The sequence below is a fragment of the Suncus etruscus genome, chromosome 11 (assembly GCF_024139225.1).
Source record: "Suncus etruscus isolate mSunEtr1 chromosome 11, mSunEtr1.pri.cur, whole genome shotgun sequence".
In the NCBI taxonomy this organism is placed as follows: Eukaryota; Metazoa; Chordata; class Mammalia; order Eulipotyphla; family Soricidae; genus Suncus; species Suncus etruscus.
Genome location: NC_064858.1, coordinates 8,653,937 through 8,673,918, shown reverse-complemented (window position 1 = coordinate 8,673,918; position 19,982 = coordinate 8,653,937). Strand labels below are relative to the sequence as shown.

The window sequence follows — 19,982 nt, the reverse complement described above, 5'->3', positions numbered from 1 at the left end:
TTACTGGTTCTGGTTGAACCAGTCCTGGATGAGTTTCTTGTTGGCTGCCACCCACTTGATGTTGGCTTTGGTCTTCTCCAGGGCTTGCTCCAGTGCCCTTGTGCCGGAGCCGAAGCCTGTGTCCATATTGTCCTTCTTAAACTGCTCCAGCTGCCGGAGAAGGAAGCTGTTCAGTCCAGATCGGGCAGAGAAAAGTCTGCACCCCCAGGGACGGGACCCCAAGGAAGTTTAAACCTGGCATCAGGTGTGGCCCCCCAAAACAAACATGGACTGGCTAGAGCCACAGCTCATAGGGGAAGGAGCTTGCCTTGCGCAGGCCCAACCCAGGCTCAATTCCCGGAATCTCAGGGGGTCCCCTGAGCACTGCCAGGAGTGATCCCTAAGTGCAGAGCCAAGAGTAAGCCCTGAGCACCGCTGGGTGTGGCCCAAAAGCAAAAACCAAATATAAGCACTGAGTGAAATATGAGTCAGAGGGAGAGGGATAGGGGTTGGAGCAATAGCACAGCAGGTAGAGCTAGAGCGTTTGCCTTGCATGTGAATGGCCCAAGTTCAATCCCTAAGCATCCCATGAGGTCCCCAAGCCTGCCAGGAGTGATTTCTGAATGCAGAGCCAGGAGTAACCCCTGAACATTGTCTGGTGTGGTCCCAAAACAAACAAACAAGAAAAAAAAAAGAACACAAGTAGTTTTGGGACCAGAGTGGTGCTGCAAGCCTTAAGGCATCTGCCTAGTGCACTAGCCTAGGACAGACCAAGGTTCGATCCCCTGGCATCCCATATGGTCCCCCAAGCCAGAAGCAATGATTTCCAAGTGCAGAGCCAGGAGTAACCCCTGAGCTTCATCGAGTGTGGCCCAAAAACTAAACAAAACTAAATAAAACAACAACAACAAAAAACACACAGAGGGGCCTGGAGAGATAGTACATCGGTGTTTGCCTTGCAAGCAGCCAATCCAGGACCTAGGGTGGTTGGTTCGAATCCCGGTGTCCCATATGGTCCCCCGTACCTGCCAGGAGCTATTTCTGAGCAGACAGCCAGGAGTAACCCCTGAGCACCGCTGTGTGTGGCCCAAAAACAAAAAAACCACACACACACACACACACACACAGAAAGGGATAGACACTGAATAATTCATTCATTTGTGGGATATAAAAAAATTAAGGATAGATGATAATAGCCAGAGACAATAGAGATGAGGGCCAGGAGGACTCTCATGGTAGGAAGCTTGTCACAAAGAGTGGAACAATGCAATTGGGATAGAGAAGGGTCCACTGTGACAATGACAGTTGGAACTGATCACTCTTGATCAGGGGTCCTCAAACTACAGCCACTTTGTTCATAGATTCTTTTTTTTTTCTTTTTTTCTTTTTTTGTTTTTTGGGTCACACCCGGCAGCGCCCAGGGGTGACTCCTGGCTTCATGCTCAGAAATCGCTCCTTGCAGGATCGGGGGACCATATGGGACGCCAGGATTCGAACCGATGACCTTCTGCATGAAAGGCAAATGCCTTACCCTCCATGCTATCTCTCCGGCCCCTTTTTTTCTTTTTTTCATAGATTCTTTTTAAACTATAGTTTGACCCCCTGTTTAAAAAGTTTGAGGATGGGGCTGGAATGATAGCAAAGCGGTAGGGTGTTTGCCTTGCACACTGTGGATCTGGGACAGACCCAGAAGAGATCCCTGGCATCCCATATGGTCCCCCCAAGCCTGCCACAAGTGAGCCTGGAAAACCCCTGAGTGCCACTGGGTGTGGCCCCCCCAAAAAACAAAAATTAATTAATTAATTAAAAGGTTGAGGATTGGGCCCGGAGAGATAGCACAGCAGTGTTTGCCTTGCAAGCAGCTGATCCAGGACCAAAGGTGGTTGGTTTGAATCCCGGTGTCCCATATGGTCCCCCGTGCCTGCCAGGAGCTATTTCTGAGCAGACAGCCAGGAGTAACCCCTCAGCAACGCCGGTGTGACCCAAAAACCAAAAAAAAAAAAAAAACAAAAAAAAAAAAGGTTGAGGATCCCTGAGGCCAGAGATAGCACAGTGGTAAGGTATTTGCCTTGCATGCTGCTGACCCAGGAGGAACCTTGGTTCAATCCCTGGCTTCCCATATGGTCCCCTAAACCAGAAGCAATTTCTGAGCACATAGCCAAGAGTAACCTCTGAGTATCACCAAGTGTGGTCCAAAACCAAAAAAATTTTTTTGTGTGTGTGGTTTTTGGGTCACACCCGGCAGTGCTCAGGGGTTATTCCTGGCTCCAGGCTCAGAAACTGCTCCTGGCAGGCACAGGGGACCATATGGAATGCCGGGATTCGAACCGATGACCTCCTGCATGAAAGGCAAAGGCTTTACCTCCATGCTATCTCTCTGGCCCTAAAAAACATTTTTTAAGGATCCCTGCTCTTGATAAAAAAAATGGGTACTGAAAGGATATTTGATAGTGACACATATGATGCCCCTTCTGTAACAATCAATATTGCAAACTAGTGTCTAAAAAAAAAAAGAAAGGAGAGAAAGAGAAAAATGACTGTCCCAGAGAGAGGTAGGGAAGAAGACGGGAGAGGAACTGGAACAACGGTAGCAGAAAATGTGCCCTAGTGAAGAGTGTTTGTTGTACATTGAATGGCTGAAATTCAACCATGAACAATTTTATAACCACCATGTTCAAATAAGGTAATTAAAAAGGCAAAATGAGCAAACAAAAACCTGAACTCCTGCAGTTTCCCAGCAAAAACATGAGAGTCTGTGTGGTCTGGGAAACCCAAGAGACACCCCCACCCCCCATGGAAGAAACCAATGTCCTAGGCCACTTTATGGAAGAAACCAGTGTCCTGGGTCACTTTACCTGTTTCAGATCATCCTCGGTATTAAAGCGCCTTGTAACTGCCTGTATGAGGTTGGCGAAGGAGAAGGAGCCGCCACCGTAGCTGTGGAGAGATCAGAGGGACAGGGTTGGGGGTGTGCTTAGGTGCTGACGGGCAGCACGGACAGACGTGTCTACGCGTACATTACCAGGGATTATGACGAAAATGTGGAGCCCCCCGTCAGCTGCCTGCCTCCTGCCCATCCCTCTGCACACTCACTCCTCAAAGAGCTTCTTCCAGTTGTACTTCACGAAAGTCCAGGCCAGCGTTTGCCCCAGGGGGTTGCTGGCGATGCTGGTGATGGTGGAGGTGGCGTCCTGTTTCCGGATGAAGTTAGGGTCTAGGGCATATTCCAGGTACCTGTTAGAGACAAGGCCACTTGTTGAGGGGTACCTGCTGTGGTGGGTCCATTTTTGCCTCCCCAGCACCAAACCTTCTTCTGCACTAGAGCAAATACTTAGCTTCTCCAAGTCTCCATGACCTCCTTCTCTTTTCTTTTTAATTATTTGGGGTTTTTTTTTGGGGGGGGGGGTCACTCCGACAGCGTTCAGGGGTCACTCCTGACTCTATGCTCAGAAATTGCTCCTGGCAGGCTTGGGGGACCATATAGGATGCCAGGATTTGAACCATTGTCCTTCTGCATGGAAGGCAAATGCCCTACCTCCGTGCCATCTCTCCAGTCCCCTTTTTTCATTTTTTTTTTATTTTGGTTTTTGGGCCACACCGGGCGGTGCTCAGGGTTTTACTCCTGGCTATCTGCTCAGAAATAGCTCCTGGCAGGCACAGGGAACATAAGGGATGCCGGGATTCGAACCAAGCACCTTAAGTCCTGGATCGGCTGCTTGCAAGGCAAACACCACTGTGCTATGTCTCTGGGCCCCCCTTTTTTCTTTTTTAATTACTGTGTTTGGGGCCACAATGGCTGTGCTCAGAGGCTTTAGACTCTGCATTCAGGAATTCCCCCCAGCAGGCTCGAGGGATCTTATGAGGTGCTGGGTTGATGCGTGCAAGGTCAACACCCTCCCTCCAGCCAATTTAGTGACCTCATCTGAGAAGTGGGGAGGGGACACAAGGCCCCTGGGGGACTCCCACAAACCAAGCGGGGCATCACCTCTGCAGGATGTCCACGTTGGTGCTGCAGGCCAGAGCAGCTCGGAGCTTGTCAGCCTCGTTCACCACGGTGGCATTCCGGAACTGTTCCCAGGCAAAATTCCACTCGGCGGCACCACCCAGGGAGATCGCGTTGCAGTACACGGCAGAGCGCAAGTTGGGGTGGATGATCCTGGGGGACACAGCTGATTAACAGGGGGGTATTGGGCCAGAGGGAGACAGAAGGGTGGACAGGGCACACTCACGTGTTGTTTGTAGGGTCCTGCATCCACGTTCGGTAAAGGTTCTGCACCAGAGTTTGGCACTCCTGGAGCCCACTGGAGCAGGCAGTGCTGATGGCGTTGACTTCATTGTACCTGTCCCAATGGACACAGTTCAGCCCACCAGGACCCCCCCAACTCAAAGCCTGCAGCCCAACCCATACCTCTGGGTGCCCCTGTTTGCTTTTTTGTGCTTCAGGCCTGAGCTTCCTTGGTCTCCCAAGATATTTCGGGGACTTTGAAGAGACAGAACTACATTCTGAGCCTCATACAAGTAGACTCTCCCTGTCGGGCACTGAGCTGGGCCTTGGGACGCCAAACTCTGGGCAGGACCTCCGGGAGAGCACTCACTGGTCCATAAGTGTGGTTGGGCGCTGACTCCAGTCTTTGGTTACAGTTTTGAAATGATTGAAGAGGGGTGTGACCTGCTTCTTCAGATAGTTCTGTGGAGTGAAAAGAGGAGTGTTCAAGAGGCACCGACCAGGCATGCAGGGCTGTAGCCCATACAAAGCCCCAAGACCCCAACATCCTGGGGGTGGGGTGGGGACAGAGTCTAGAAATAAGTGGGATTCTGGGCATCTGAACAGCAGCAGGGATCACCCACCCTCCTTTCTCCCACAAATGCTTGGTGAGAAACATCTGGATGAACCACATAGAACCACAGGAGGATGGGCAGAGTGGTGGGGAGACTGGAGCGGTGACCAGTGGTAGGGCATTTGCCTTACTTGCGGCTGACCCAGGACGGACCTGGGTTTGATCCCCCAATGACCTAAGCCAGGAGCGATTTCTGAGCGCATAGCCAGAAGTAACCCCTGAGCATCACTGGGTGTGGCCCAAAAACCAAAAATAAATAAATAAATAAAAAGAATCCAGAGGCCGGAGAGATGGCATGAAGATAAGGTGTTTGCCTTGCATGCAGAAGAACAGTGGTTAGAATTCCAGCATCCCATATGGTCCCCCGAGCCTGCCAGGAGTGATTTCTGAGCGTAGAGCCAGGAGTAACCCCTGAGCACTGCTGGGTGTGACCCAAAAACAAAACAAAAAAAGAATCCAGGAGGACTGGGAGGGTGTTTGCTTTGCCTACAGCCAACCCAGGTTCGCTCTCCAGCATCCCATCGGGTCCCCCAAGCCTGCCAGGAATGATTCCTGAACGACTGGATTGCCCCCCCCACCCAAAAAAAAAAAAAAGAATTTAGAAGTCCAGAAGGTTCAGAAGGTTCCAGAAGGAATGAGGGGGCAGAGTGCTTAAAGGACCTGTACCCAGGCCCGGAGAGATAGCACAGCGGCGTTTGCCTTGCAAGCAGCCAATCCAGGACCAAAGGTGGTTGGTTCGAATTCCGGTGTCCCATATGGTCCCCCGTGCCTGCCAGGAGCTATTTCTGCTCAGACAGCTAGGAATAACCCCTGAGCACCACCGGGTGTGACCCAAAAATCAAAAAACAAAAAACAAAACAAAACAAAAAAAAGAACCTGTACCCAGAGCTGTCCTCCAACCCTTTGTAAGTGTTCCCTCCCCTGCCCCTCCCCCCACTGTCATTAGATCCTTGTCATTGACAGGGTCCAATCTTTTATTTTCATTGGTCAAATGTCATAGGGGCCCGAGAGGTGGCGCTAGAGGTAAAGTGTCTGCCTTGCAAGCGCTAGCCAAGGAAGGACCGAGGTTGGATCCCCTGGCATCCCATATGGTCCCCCCAAGCCAGGGGCAATTTCTGAGCACTTAGCCAGGAGTAACCCCTGGGCCTCAAATGGGTGTGGCCCAAAAAACAAAAACAACCAAAAAAGTCATTACATCATCTTTTTTTATTTTTGTTTTTGTTTTGTATTTTGTTTTTGGGCCACACCCGGTGGTGCTCAGGGGTTACTCCTGGCTGTCTGCTCAAAAATAGCTCCTGGCAGGCACGGGGGACCATATGGGACACCGGGATTCCAACCAACCACCTTAGGTCCTGGATCGGCTGCGTGCAAGGCAAACACCGCTGTGCTATCTCTCCGGGCCCCATTACATCATCTTTATTCTCATTGGTCAGCAGGACTAGGCTACTCTGGACAAGCCTTCCCCAGGTTTTATTCTTGCCTCTCCAAAGTTTACCAAAGCTGGTAAATAGCACAGCGGTAAGGCATTTGCCTTGCACACGGCCAACCTGGGATGGACCCGGGTTCGATCCCTGGCATTCCATATGGTCCCCCAAGCCTCCCAGGATTGACTCTTGAGCTCAGAGCCAGGAGTGATTCCTGAGTATAGCCAGGAGTGGCCCCAAAGCAAAAACAAAAAAAGTTTACCAAAGCTGCAACAGCAGCTAGATGTCAGAGCCCCTTGTTCACAATACACGCTGCACCTCCTCTAGAACCGCCAGTGTGTGTGTGTGGGGACACTCTCCCCCACAGTGGTATCCCACCAGAATCCATCCTGCCCAAAGCCCTCGCACCTTCATGGGGTCATAGACTTCTTTCGTACGGTCGAACATGAGCTTGAAGTAGCTCAAGCTGTCCAAGGCTGCCTGCCAAGGCATGTACTCGACCTCTTTGCTCAGGAAGAGGGTGTTGTCCAGGGCCAGAGTCACCCCTACCATCCCAGCACTGGAGACAAAGGGAATGACACAGGTAAGCTTACCTCAGGGCCCCCATAAAGTCAGTCTCAGGAGTCAAGGAGTTCAACGAGTCAAGTCAGCCCCAATCCAAAGTGGGACTGAAGAATGAGCCCCAGAAAAACCCTCCACATCGTGGAGGGAGTTTGCCGTGTACGTGGCCAAGGCTGGTTGTAGGCGGCCCAAGTTAGTTCGATCCCCGGCATCCCATAGGGTTCCCTGAACCCTGCCAAGAGTGATTTCCGAGCACAAAGCCAGGAGTAACCCCTGAATGCTGTAGCGTGTGGCCCAAAAATTTAAAAACAAAACAAAACACCGAGACCGACAACCAAAATAGGCCTGGACCTGGCTGTCAGGGACTTCTGGCCAGGGATTCAAGGTTCCGGGGTGACAGTGTGGATTGCTGGGCTGTGGGGGCTCACCTGGACAGCGTGAAGGCATCGTGGATGATCTGCGCACGGTTGATGCTGGGGATGACCTAGAGGTGGCAACAGCGCATGAGCGGCAGCCAAGGGCACCACCCCGGGCCTGTCCTGGGCAGTGAGGGGCCTCCTCAGTCACCCACCGACAGGTCGTTCTGTAGCTGATTCTGAAGCTTCTTCCAGTTGCCTTCATCGTAGTTGACTCGGAAATAGCCAGTCACATTAAGGTTCAGGAGCAGCCACTCGTTGGCGTTGGTTTGGAGAGAATTATTCTGTTCTGTGTGTCCGGGAGGGGGAGGAGGGTCGGGATTCTCAGAAGCGCTGCAGACTCACCTTGGACCCTCCTGGGCCTAAGCCTCAGCCCTCCCACTGGGATCACATTCCTGGGATCCCATAGGGTCCCATGAGCACCGCCAGGAATAACTCCCTGAGTGCAAAGCCAGAGTAAGGCCTACGTCTTGCCAAGTGTGGCCCCAAAACAAAAGTGACTAGAGATGCTGGAGACCAGAATGATAGGACAGCGGGAGAGCACCAGAGGGATGGGGAGTAGCCCAACAGGAAAGGGGAGATGAAGAGAACATCTGGAAGATGGTGTGTCAGGGGCAGGGAGGACAGCATTACCTCTCTCTGTCCCATTCAGCCAGAAAGACTCCTGCTCTGCACCAGCTTTCATCCACGAGATGGGAATGATCCAGAGGTACCTGCAAGGATTAAGGGGAGACCAAAGGAGTCCCAGGGGGTCAGGGGACATGACTAGAGACAAACTTCTGCCCCACCTACAACCCCGCTCACTTGAATGGTGAGGGGCGGGTGACGTTGGACTCAGGGTCGAGGAGGAAGTGCTTCTGGGAGATGGTCCCATTGGTGGTGTCCACAGTGACGACAGGGAAGCCCATCTGCAGGATCCAGCGGTCCATGATGTTACTCACAGATGTGGGTAGTGGGTACTTGCGGTTATCCACAGCCTGTGGGGGTAGGGAGGATCTGGCTCAGCTCAGCACACTTGCATGGCCCCGAAGACCCGACCCCCAGCATTCTGGATCTGGGGAGCTATTGTCTTCCAGGGTCTATTATGGAGCTTACACCCTATGGTGTTCAGTTATCACCTCAAGGCCCAGTGCTTTCATTCCTATACACTCTTTTTGTGGGGGAGGGGGGTTGTATCTGCAGCACCCAGGGCTTGCTCCTGGCTCTGGATTAAGGCATCACTCCTGGAGGGTTTGAGGTTTATATGAGATGCCTGGGGATCAAACCCAGGTCAACACATGCAAGACATGTCTCCTCCCCACTGTACTCTTTCTCTTAGCCCCACCCAGTACTACTTCAATGCCACCCCCCCAAGGATCTTATCTTCCCTACACCTGTGCCTGGCATTTCTAACTGCTTTGCTGACAGCCCCTAGGATTTAACCAAAATCAAAACAGAGGCCCAGGAGAAACTCCAAATACTTTGTATGTGGGGGCTCTGGTTTGATCTCTGGCAATGCATGAACCCCTCCCAAGTACTGCCAAGGGTAGGAAGTAGACCCTTGGCAACATGGTGCTCCCCTAAAGAAATTGAAAATAGGGCCCGGAGAGATAGCACAGCGGCGTTTGCCTTGCAAGCAGCCCATCCAGGACCAAAGGTGGTTGGTTCGAATCCCGGTGTCCCATATGGTCCCCCGTGCCTGCCAGGAGCTATTTCTGAGCAGATAGCCAGGAGTAAACCCTGAGCACTGCCAGGTTTGACCAAAAAACCAAAAAAAAAAAAAAAAAAAAGAAAAGGAAAAAAAAAAGAAATTGAGAATAAGGCAAAAGAGAAGATCTGCTTGGGGAATGGGAGCTGAGAGGAGAGAGAGATGTAGAGAGCCACTTGACTTTGGAGGGGAAGAAAGAGGGGGAAACTGAAACAAGGAAGAGAGGTAGAGGTCAGATCAATAGCACAGTGGTAGGGCATTTGCCTTGCACGTGGCTAATCCTGGATGGACCTGGGTTCGATCCCCGGCATCCCATAGGGTCTCTCGAGCCAGGAGCCTTTTCTGAGTGCATAGTTTGTCATAAGTGTCACCAGATGTGATCAAAAAATAAAACAAAAAAAGGAGGTAGTCCATGGGCAGGTCCAAGGCCCTGCAGGGTCAGCCATCAGCTGTGCAAATGGGGAGTCAAGAACCAGGCTTGGGGGTACAAGAAGAGATTCTGGGAGTTCCCCTCAATGCCAGGAAGGCCACAGAACCTCTTTCTCTCTGTCTCTGTCTCTTTCTCTCTCATTCTCTCTCTCTCTCTCCTGTCTCAGCAGCTCTGAATTGTGAAATTTTCCATGTGCATGAAATGGGGTCTCATCATAATTTTACTATGAAACAATCAGAATTAATCAGACTCTAACTTGCTGACATCTGTCTCTGTCTTTCTTTCTCTGTCTGTTTCTCTGTCTCTCCCTCTGTCTCTCTGTCTCTCTCTGTCTCTCTGTCTCTGTCTCTGTCTCTCTCTCTCTCTCTCTCTCTGTCTCTCTCAAATCTGAACCTATGGTCTGCTCTAGCTGGTGAAATCACCTATCTCTCTCTCCTAAAGAGTTCTTTGAAGTGCTAGCTGTTACCCACCTTCTGCAGGTGGTTCCACAGGTCCTGGTAGACGGTGTTGTTGTAGGAGAAGGCATGGAGGTAAGACTGTGGAGACACAGGGAGACAACAGCAGGTGAGGTGAGGTCGGAGCTGGCCCAGCTCTGCAGCCTGCCCGCTGGGTGCCGGCCCCAGGGACTCACCGCCAGGCCCTCCTTGAACAAATCCTCCGTCAAGAAGGTGGACAGCATCCTGAGCACCGAGGCTCCCTGGGAGTGGACAGGGGAAGAAGGGTCAGAAGGAAGCTGGGGTGGCCTACTCCTCCCTTCACCTAGAAAAGGGGCGCACCTTGCTGTAGGAGATGGCGTCGAAGAGTTCGCTGATCTGCGCGGGGGTGTTGACCTCATTGGCGGGGGTGGACAGCGGGTGAGAGGAGGCCAGCGCATCCACGGCCATCACCCGGTACACCTCGTTCAACACCATGAGGTCTTGCTGTTAAGAACCAGACCGTCAGCAAATTCAGGGAGGAGGCCAAGTGTTGGTCCCTGGCCCCAGCTTTCCCTGGCCCTGTAACCCCACAACTCACCAGATTCCAGTCAGGCTCCGCATGGTGAGCGCCCAGGTACTCCACGTAGGATGCAAAACCTTCATTCAGCCACAGGTCGTTCCACCAGGCCACGGTCACCAGGTTCCCAAACCACTGTAGATGTCAGTGTCAGCCCAGCCAGGGGCCACAGCTACCCAGACTCCTCCCCAGGAACTACAGCTGCGAAGTCCCACCCAAACCTCCTCCCAGCTGCTGAAGCCTCACCCACCCAGCAAGGACAGATGTTGAGATTCCACCCCCAGGTGTTGAAGCCCCACCCACTCAGCAAGGACAGATGTTGGGACTCCACCCCTCCAGCTGCTGAAGCTCCCCCCACCTTGCAACCACAGATGTTGGGACTTTACCCCTCCAGCTGCTGAAGCTTCCACCACCCTGCAACCACAGATATTGGGACTCCACCCGTCCAGCTGCTGAACCCTGCCCCCAATGCTCTTCCACTCTGCCCATCTCTGGTGGGGGCTACCTGGTGCGCCAGCTCGTGAGCAATGACAGTGACCACCCGCTCCTTGTTGCCAATGGAGGAGGAGTATGGGTCGAAGAGCAGTGAGTTTTCACGGTATGTCACCAGTCCCCAGTTCTCCATGGCACCGGCATTGAAGTCAGGAAGGCCTATCTGGTCTGTGGAGGGGGACAGGCAGTTGGCAAGGGATCCCCCCATCTTGCAGGTGGAGCACCATCTGTCCATCCCCAAGAACCCTCAACCCTCACTCACCAGATTTACTGAGCGGGTAGGCAGTATTATAATGTCTGGCAAAGAAGTCCAGGATGGGCCCGGTGACTTTCAGGGCATATTGAGCATGACCTGCCTGGACCGCACTGGGTCTGGCCCAGATCTTGATCTGGAGGCAGATGGGAAGGAAGGAGGAGGTTGGAGGAATTGTGGGGACATGGTTTACGGAGACCCTGGCCAGCTCAGGACAGGTCAGGCCAGGAGGCAGGGAGTCCCGGCTGCCACACGTGTGTGAGGAGCAAAAACCCATTTTTCAGTTACAGAGACTGAGAGCAAAAGAATTTAAGGAACTTGTCTGGGATGTCCCTCAAGCTGGGGCGGCTGGGTCCATCCCCAGAGAGGGCGAGGGGGTGCTCTTACTGCTCCCTACCTGGACCTTATTGGCTGTTTCAGCCTTCTCGCTGTCGAACTGGCTCACGATGTAGGCCAGGAGGTACGTGGACATTTTGGGGGTAGTCTGGAACTCAATGACACGCCAATTGGGGTCTTTGGAATATTCTGTGTCAGGACCTGGGCACAAGGAATTTGGGGATGTGGGGGTGCTTCCCTCCCACTGCATCCCAGCCCAGGGGCATCCGCTTTCCAAGCCTGTGGCCTTGGGTTTTGAGTGACCTCCCAAGTGGGCTCAGGCTTCGGTCCAGGGGCCGCTCCCAGTGATCCTCAACCCACCCAGGCATAGCCCAGCACCCAGGCCTGGGGGTGAGGGCACCGAGCTTGGTTCCCCAGTTGTCCACTCACCCTTGGGGGGCATGTTGGAGAGAGCATGGTACTCTTTGGGGTAGATGAGGGAGATATTGAAAATGGCCTTCATGGCTGGCTCGTCGAAGCACGGGAAGGACTTCCGGGCGTCGGCCGCCTGCATCTGGGTTGTGGCCACCACCCTGCCCAAAAATGGAGTTAGTAGGCACCTTGAGGGCACAGCAGGCTGACACTGTGCCCACCTCTGCCAGAAAGCCTCCAGGCTTCTTCCCTGGAACGAGGGTCCAAGTGTTGATTAGCTTTTCTCCTGTGCCTCAGTTTCCCTAGCTACCAGGGACTCTTCCTTTTTCCTTTTTTATTATTTACTTTTGTTTGTTTGGAGGCCACACCAGTGGGGGGTGCTCAGGGGTTACTCCTGGCTCTGCACTCAGGAATTACTGCTGGCAGGCTCAAGGAACCCTATGGGATGCCAAGGATCAAATCGTGGTTGGCAGCATGCAAGACAAACACCTTACCCGCTATGCTATTGCCCCAGCCTTGCAAGGCAATTTTATCCCCCACCCTGACCCCAGACCTGGGAAAGGGAAGCTGAAAATTTGGGCAGAGTTATCACCTGCCGCACTGGATGGGAGGGGCTGGCAAGGGCTCTGTCCATGGGTCTTGCATAGTCTACTTAGGTTTGATCCCCAGCATCATAGAGGGATCCCCACAAGCCCAGATAGAACCAGAAGCTCTGAACACTGCTGGGTGTGGTCCCCCAAAGAAAACAAAGACATTGAATCTCCCCCTCTCCAGCAGCACTTAGGGGTTCCTCCTGGCTCTATACAGTGCTTTTAGGGGAACCCTATAGGATGTCGGGGATTAAACCTGGGTTGACCCATGCAAAGGCAACTTTCTCTCCACTGTGTTACCACTCCAGCCCCAGCAGCCCTCACTTCTTTTTCTCATTTCTTTTGGAGTGGGGCCCACACCCAGCGGCACTCAGGGCACCATATGGGATGCTGAGGATCCAATCCAGATCGATCTGGGATCAGCCATGTTCCACGCAAATGCCCTACCAATATGCTATCTATCCGGTCCCCCTCACTTTTGTTTTTGTTTTTGGGTCACACCCAGCAGCGCTCAGGAGTCACTCCTGGCTCTACGCTCAGAAATCGCTCCTGGCAGGCTCGAAGAACCATATGGGATGCTGGGATTCAAATCACCGTCCTTCTGGTCCTTCTGCATGCAAGGCAAACGCCATACCTCCTTGCTATCTCTCCAACCCTCATTTACTTTTTTTTTTTTTTTTTTTTGTGGTTTTTGGATCACACCCGGCAGTGCTCAGGGGTTATTCCTGGCTCCAGGCTCAGAAATTGCTCCTGGCAGGCACGGGGGACCATATGGGACGCTGGGATTCGAACCGATGACCTCCTGCATGAAAGGCAAACGCCTTACCTCCATGCTATCTCTCCGGCCCCCTCACTTACTTTTTGACGCCGTTGTCCATGTACTCGCTGCGGTAGAAGCCAGCCAGGTCATCGGCCAGCTCGCCCACAAACTTCGTGTCCAGGTCATAGGTCTTGCCCTGCTGGAGCGATTCCTTGAGGTGCAGCACCAAATACTCGGTTAACTCGACCAGTTGCCAACGCTCGATGGCAGGGGCCTGGGCACCATCCACACTACGCAACACCGGTGCTGTCGTGTAGTTAAGCTTCTTGCTGTGAATGATGACTTTGTCGGTGGCCTTTAAGCACACAAAGCGGGCGGTACTGGAGCCTTCAAACACATAGAGTCCCTGGTTGTTGGGGGTCAGGAAGGGTCGCAGCTGCACGCTATAGGAATGTGGGAACAGAGAGTCGGGCAGGCGGTACTTGTTCCACGGCAGGTTGGGGTCCGGGGTGGTGGCAGCGGTGGGGGGCACGTTGGTGGGGGGCACCGTGTTGCTTTCAGCATTGTTCTTGTTCTTTTCCTGCGAGTACACCACGGACAGGGCGATGATGGTACTCACAGCTGCCAAGCCTAGGATGATCCCCAGGATCCCCACGGTCTTGGAGATGAAGAAGCCCTTGGCCATGGTGAGGGCAGGGGATGCCGCAGAGGCCCAGGGCAGGAGACAGCGGGCGGCTGCTGTCTCACTTATATCCCCTGGTGAGGGAGGAGTCGCCTGGGCAAAGATTAACCAGGGTCCTTTGGTTCTGAGAGGCGAAGGTCACTGGGCTAGGCCAGACACAGTCCCCCAGGCTCCGTGGAGATGCAGCGCCAGGATGCAGGTTTCTGCTGAGAGCAAAGGGCTGGTCACACACAGGCCCTGCCCTGTGCAAAAGGCCGTGCTGGGGGGAATCGATCATTGATGGGGGTGAAAGGTGGAGCTTGGGAAGGGCATCCCAGGATCCAGAGGCAGGAGAAGCAGAAAGGTGGAGGGTCGAGGAGGGGGTGTCTCTGAACTTGCAAGGATGCAAGGTGGAGAACCTGTGGGTTCCCTCATGCTGAAAATTCCTCCCTCCCTTCCTATTTTTGCCTTTTTTATTTTCTAAAGACAAGACGTTTGTAAAGGCTTACCCATTACCTGGTGATGACTGGGAATTGAACACCACACCTTCGACCATCCTAGATATCATTGATTTAGGGGAGGTGCTCAAAGGCTCTGTGGCTAGAAATAGCCCCCCTAATGAGGACTACTAACTTTGCACTCCCGAATCATAGCCCTTATTCCAATTTGTGAAACTGCTCAAGTGAGAAATGTTTAGCAATAAGGACCTTTAACCCTGTCCTTTCCTTATTGTCCTCCATAAAAATCTCTTCCCAGCAGTGAAAACATCTGTCAGTCCACCCCAACCCTGTCCTTGACCAAAGTAGGCAGGTGTAGCTCACCCACAAACAATCCAGCTCCCAGGTGGGGCCTCCCCACCCCCAATGGCTGCCCAGATGGAGTAATTCATATCTTGATTTTTTTCCTTTTCTTTTTTTTTTTTTTTGGTTTTTGGTTTTTGGGTCACACCCAGCCATGCTCAGGGGTTACTCCTGGCTCTATGCTCAGGGGACCATATGGGATGCCGAGATTCGAACCACTGACCATCTGTATGAAAGGCAAATAAATGCCTTACCTCCATGCTATCTCTCCGGTCCCGTGATTTCTTTTAATAGGCATTGATAGAGAAGCTGGGATGAGTCCTGTTTCCTTTTGGTTTTGGGTCACACTTGTTGGTGCCCAGGGGACAATATCTGGTGCCAAGGATCAAGCTTGGGTAGGCTCCATTCAAGGCAAATGCCTTAATTCCTGTTTTTTTTGTTGTTTTTTTTTTTGGGGGGGGGCGGGGGAGGGCCACACCAAGCAGCACTCAAGAGTTACTTCTGCAGCCCGGAGAGATAGCACAGCCTTGCAAGCAGCCAATCCAGGACCAAAGGTGGTTGGTTTGAATCCCGGTGTCCCATATGGTCCCCCATGCCTGCCAGGAGCTATTTCTGAGCAGACAGCCAGGAGTAACCCCTGAGCACCACCGGGTGTGGCCCAAAAACCAAAACCAAAACAAAACAAGAGTTACTTCTGGCTCTGCACTCAGAAATCACTCCTGGCAGGCTGGGGGACCATATGGGATGCCAGGAATCTAACCCATATTTGTCCCAGGTCAGCCACATGCAAGGCAAATGCCCTACCACTGTGCTATCACTCTGGCCCCATAACTCCTAGCTCTCCTCCATCCCCCCATTCTATCTCTTTATCCCCATAGACCCATTTATCTTTCAACTCTTTCTCAGACAAGACGCTGTAGCCACCATGTCAGAGCAAGTTCCTGCCAACCGCCTTTTACCATACCTCTATCCGCAACACTTTTGCCAGCCGATCTGTGATTCCCAGAGGGCCACTAAGCCCAGAGGTCCCTAAATTTATTTCCCAAAAATAAAATTACTCAGGCTAGAGCAATAGCAAGAAGGGAGGGCACTTGACTTGCATGACCCAGGTTCGATCCGTGGCATCCGATATGGTGCCCAGAGCACTACCAGGAATTAACTCTTGAGCCCAGAACCAGAAGTAACCCCTGACACCACCAGGTGCGTACCAAAAACAAAATTAAAGTAAGTGGGTCCTTGGGCCGGAGGGATAGCATGGAGGTAAAGATGTTTGCCTTGCATGCAGAAGGTCGGCATCCCAGCATCCTATATGGTCCCCTGAGCCTACCAGGAGCAATTTCTGAGCGTAGAGCCAGGAGTAACCCCTGAGTGCTGCCGGGTGTGACCCAAAAACCAAAAATAAATAAATAAGTGGGGCCTCGGCCACCAGATGCATCAATACCTTGTGGTATTGTTTCTCTTTTGCATAGGCACATTAAAATGGGTAAATATTATATATGCAAACAAGTTCTTACGTAATAAAGATAGGAACACAAATTTTTTTTTTTTTTTTTTTTTTTGGTTTTTGGGCCACACCCGGTAACGCTCAGGGGTTACTCCTGGCTATGCGCTCAGAAGTCGCTCCTGGCTTGGGGGACCATATGGGACGCCGGGGGATCGAACCGCGGTCCGTCCAAGGCTAGTGCAGGCAAGGCAGGCACCTTACCTCTAGCGCCACCGCCCAGCCCCAGGAACACAAATTTTGTAATGCAGTTAGGCCTTATACCTTGAACATTGGTAGAATGACTTGGTTCAGGCCTCAGAAGAATGGACATTGCCCATATACCCCTGAACCATGGACCATCTACAGAAACAACCACAATTGTCTATAATATCACCAGAAAGCAAATCTCTACCAGGGAAGACCCTACAACTGCCCTGGCATTGACTTACTCCAAAGAGTGTTCTCTTAACACCCAGACAACTTAACAATAGCAACAACCTGCTTGCAGGGCAGGGCTCTCTGCATCTAGTGGGGAGGTGAAACTAGAGGACGCTCCACATCATCCTGACTTCAATAAAGAAAATGAACAAAAAACAGAATTTTTAACTACAAGAATATGATACCAACAACAGCTAATATGCGAAAAATTTCACCGGGACCACAGAGAATGACTCAGGGGTTGGACAACCTATTATGCCTGGAACCCAGAGTCAGTCTTATGCCAGAAAACTTCAAGGGTAAGGTCTCCTTGTATTTAGGCCAAGGCTTTTTTCTCATTTTCCCCATATTTTGCTGGACCTATGCAAACAACAATTGCCACTCTCACACCATTATTACTGTATTATTATTGTTATTTGGTTTTTAGCTCATACCCGGAAGCACTCAGGGTTACTCCTGGCTCTACACTCAGAAATCACTCCTGGCAGGCTCAGGGACCATATGGGATGCCAGGATTCGAACCACCGTCCTTCTGCATGCAAGGCAAATGCCCTACCTACATGCTATCTCTCCGGCCCTGTATTATTTTTTTTTAACTCTTATACTTAAAAAAAAAAAAAAAACAACTTACTAAACTTTAAAAAAAAAGTAACTGTAGTAAAATGCTTGTCTCAAATACAGGCAGGGGATGGAAGGGGGGCATTGGTGGTGGGAATGTTGCACCTGTTTATGACCATGTTTGTAATCATGGTGCTTAAATAAAGAGTTTATATATTTAAAAAAAAGTAAGTGGGGCCAGAGAGATAGCATAGCAGTAGGGTGTTTGCCTTGCACACTGCTGACCCTGGACAGACCTGGATTTGATCCCTGACATCCCATATGGTCCCCCGCCAGCCAGCCAGGACAGATTTCTGAGAGAAGAGCCAGGAGTAACCCCTGAGCACCGCCACAGCTAGGTATGGCCCAACCCCCCCCCAATAGATAATGGGGATGGGGTGGGACAGTAGAGAAAAGCGTTTGCCTTGCTGAGAGCTGACCCAGGTTCAATTCCCAGCATCCCATAGGGTCCCCCCAAGTCTGCCAGGAGTGATTTCTGAGTAGAACTAGGAGAAACCTTTGAGTGCCACCAGGTGTGGTGCCAAAACAAAACAAAAACCAAAAACAGGTAACTCAGGGCCAGAGAGATAGCACAGTGGTAGAGGAGCGTTTGCCTTGCACATAGCTGACCCAAGACGTATGGTGGTTTGAATCCAGGCATCCCATGTGGTCCCCCGTGCCTTCCAGGAGCTATTTCTTTTTTACTTTTTTGTTTTGTTTTGTTTTTGGGTCACACCCGGCAGCACTCAGGGGCCACTCCTGGCTCTACACTCAGAAACTGGCAGGCTTGGGGGACCACATGGGATGCCGGGATTCGAACCACTGTCCTTCTGCATGCAAGGCAAATGCCTTACCTCCATGCTATCTCTCCAACCCTATCCAGGAGCTATTTCTGAACGAAGAGCCAGAAGTAACCACCAGGAGTAACCGCTGAGCGCAGCTGGGTGTGACTCAACACCCCCACACACAAAAAATGGTAACTCAGGCCCCGGTGGAAATCTAAATCTGTCTTCTCTAGAACACACAATTACGTTCAAACACGAGTATTTGCCTTTTGACCCCTAGAGGGCGGCCATCACGTAGTAGTAAAGACAGTTCGTGCCCAACAGCCAGAGGAGGGTAGGCATCCCGGTCCCCTTTTGTGTTACCCTCCCCTCAGGACCCACAGAGGCAGGGCCTGAGCTCAGGCGCTCAACTTGGGGGGTGCTCTGAGTGTTGAGCAATTCCTTCTGAGTCCCATCCTGGTCTGGATGTGTGGAGTTCCTGCAGAGGTGAACAGCCACACACCCTCCAGGCTTGGGCAGATGGCCAAGTGTTCAGGGGAGGAGTAGAAAGTGTGGGGACAGGAGGACGGTGGCATGCCAGGGCCTGCCCCCCCCTCACATCTGCATTTTGCTTTTATTTTGTTTTGATGCTCAGGGCTTACACCTGGCTCATTGCTCAGGAATCCATGTGGGATGCCGGTGATCGAATCCATTAAATCCAGGCCATACCCGGCAGTGCTCAGGGCACACTCCTGACTGCTCTTTTGGCTGGAGCTCAGGAGGCCATGTGTGGTGCTGGGATCAAACCGGGATTAATTTTGGGCAAGGCAAGTGTCTTCCTTGCTTTCTATCACTCCAGACCTGTCACAAAAATATTTCAAGGCATTTTTTTTTTAAAGCTTCAAATGGTGGTAAAAGAAAAAAAAAAAAATCAGGGGCCAGAGAAATAGCATGGAGGTAAGGCAATTGCCTTTCATGCAGGAGGTCATCGGTTCTAATTCCAGTGTCCCATATGGTCCCCCGTGCCTGCCAGGAGCCAGGAATAACCCCTGAGCACTGCCGGGTGTGACCCAAAAACCACACACACACAAAAAAAAAAAAGAAAGAAAAAGAAAAAGAAAAGAAAGAAAAAAAATCAGTGGGGGCCAAAGAGATAGCATGGAGGTAAGGCATTTGCCTTTCATGCAGAAGGTTGGTGGTTCGAATCCCGGCATCCCATAGGGTCCCCTGGGCCTGCCAGGAGTGATTTCTGAGCGTAGAGCCAGGAGTAACCCCCGAGTGCTGCCAGATGTGACCCAAAAACCAAAAAAGAAAAAAGAAAAATCAGTGAAACAGATAGGGGGGGTACAATTGCCTTGCATGCAAGGACAGAAATTTCAGCCCTCATGTGTCCTCCTAAGCTCCAGAGCTAGATGTTAAGGAGTGAGCTAAGGACCAGAATGATAGCACAGTGGTAGGCATTTGCCTTCCAGGCCATCCCTGGATGGACCCCCAGTTAAGATTCCCGGCATCTGGGGCCGGGAAGGTGGCGCTAGAGGTAAGGTGTCTGCCTTGCAAGCGCTAGCCAAGGAAGGACCTCGGATCCCCCGGTGTCCCATATGGTCCCCCCAAGCCAGGGGCGATTTCTAAGCGCATAGCCAGGAGTAACCCCTGAACATCAAACGGGTGTGGCCCAAAAAACCAAAAAAAAAAAAAAAAGATTCCCGGCATCCCCTATAGTCCCCAAAGCCAGACAGCAGTAATCCCTGAGTGCCATCTGGGTGTGACCCCCCAAAAAAAAGGAGTTGAATAAAGCCCAGGACAGAAGTGGCCCCTCCTTCACCCCCCACAGGACTTGAGGTTTCTGCAGGAAGCTGCAGGCGCTTCCTCTGGGACCCTGTACCCGTGGGAACGCTGAAGACCCTGGGGGACCAGCCCCAGCACGTCCAGTTCAGTCCAGCCCAGCCCAAGGGAGTGTGTTCAGAGCTCAGGAGGAAGGCAAAGGAAGCCAGGCCTTGGGGGCAGGAAGGAAGCTGAACTCCAAGATGGGGTGCTGCTGGTGGGGTCTAAAATTGGGGCTGGAAACCAAG

General features: G+C 52.0%; 1 protein-coding gene across 1 annotated transcript; it reads right to left on the bottom strand.

Annotated features, from left to right (window-relative positions):
• On the bottom strand, positions 1-13,983 carry ANPEP (alanyl aminopeptidase, membrane). The gene is made up of 20 exons (XM_049783937.1): positions 13,269-13,983; positions 11,839-11,981; positions 11,471-11,610; positions 11,083-11,209; positions 10,834-10,988; positions 10,350-10,463; positions 10,112-10,255; positions 9,967-10,032; positions 9,806-9,871; positions 8,023-8,195; positions 7,852-7,931; positions 7,374-7,507; positions 7,231-7,286; positions 6,650-6,800; positions 4,575-4,666; positions 4,209-4,319; positions 3,965-4,135; positions 3,073-3,213; positions 2,835-2,916; positions 1-150 (listed from the first exon to the last, which is right to left on the bottom strand). The coding sequence occupies exons 1-20, from the start codon at positions 13,853-13,855 to the stop codon at positions 1-3; spliced, it is 2,883 nt and encodes a 960-aa protein (XP_049639894.1). The 5' UTR covers positions 13,856-13,983.
• Between the last annotated feature and the right edge of the window lie 5,999 nt (positions 13,984-19,982).

Excerpts from the sequence above, each read along its gene's own strand:
- ANPEP (XM_049783937.1), bottom strand. The coding sequence starts at position 13,855 with ATGGCCAAGGGCTTCTTCATCTCCAAGACCGTGGGGATCCTGGGGATC. Across the intron at positions 10,256-10,349 it reads CGGAGCCTGACTGGAATCTG|CAAGACCTCATGGTGTTGAA; the intron begins GTGAGTTGTGGG and ends GGTTCTTAACAG. Across the intron at positions 8,196-9,805 it reads TGTGGAACCACCTGCAGAAG|GCTGTGGATAACCGCAAGTA; the intron begins GTGGGTAACAGC and ends CTACCCCCACAG.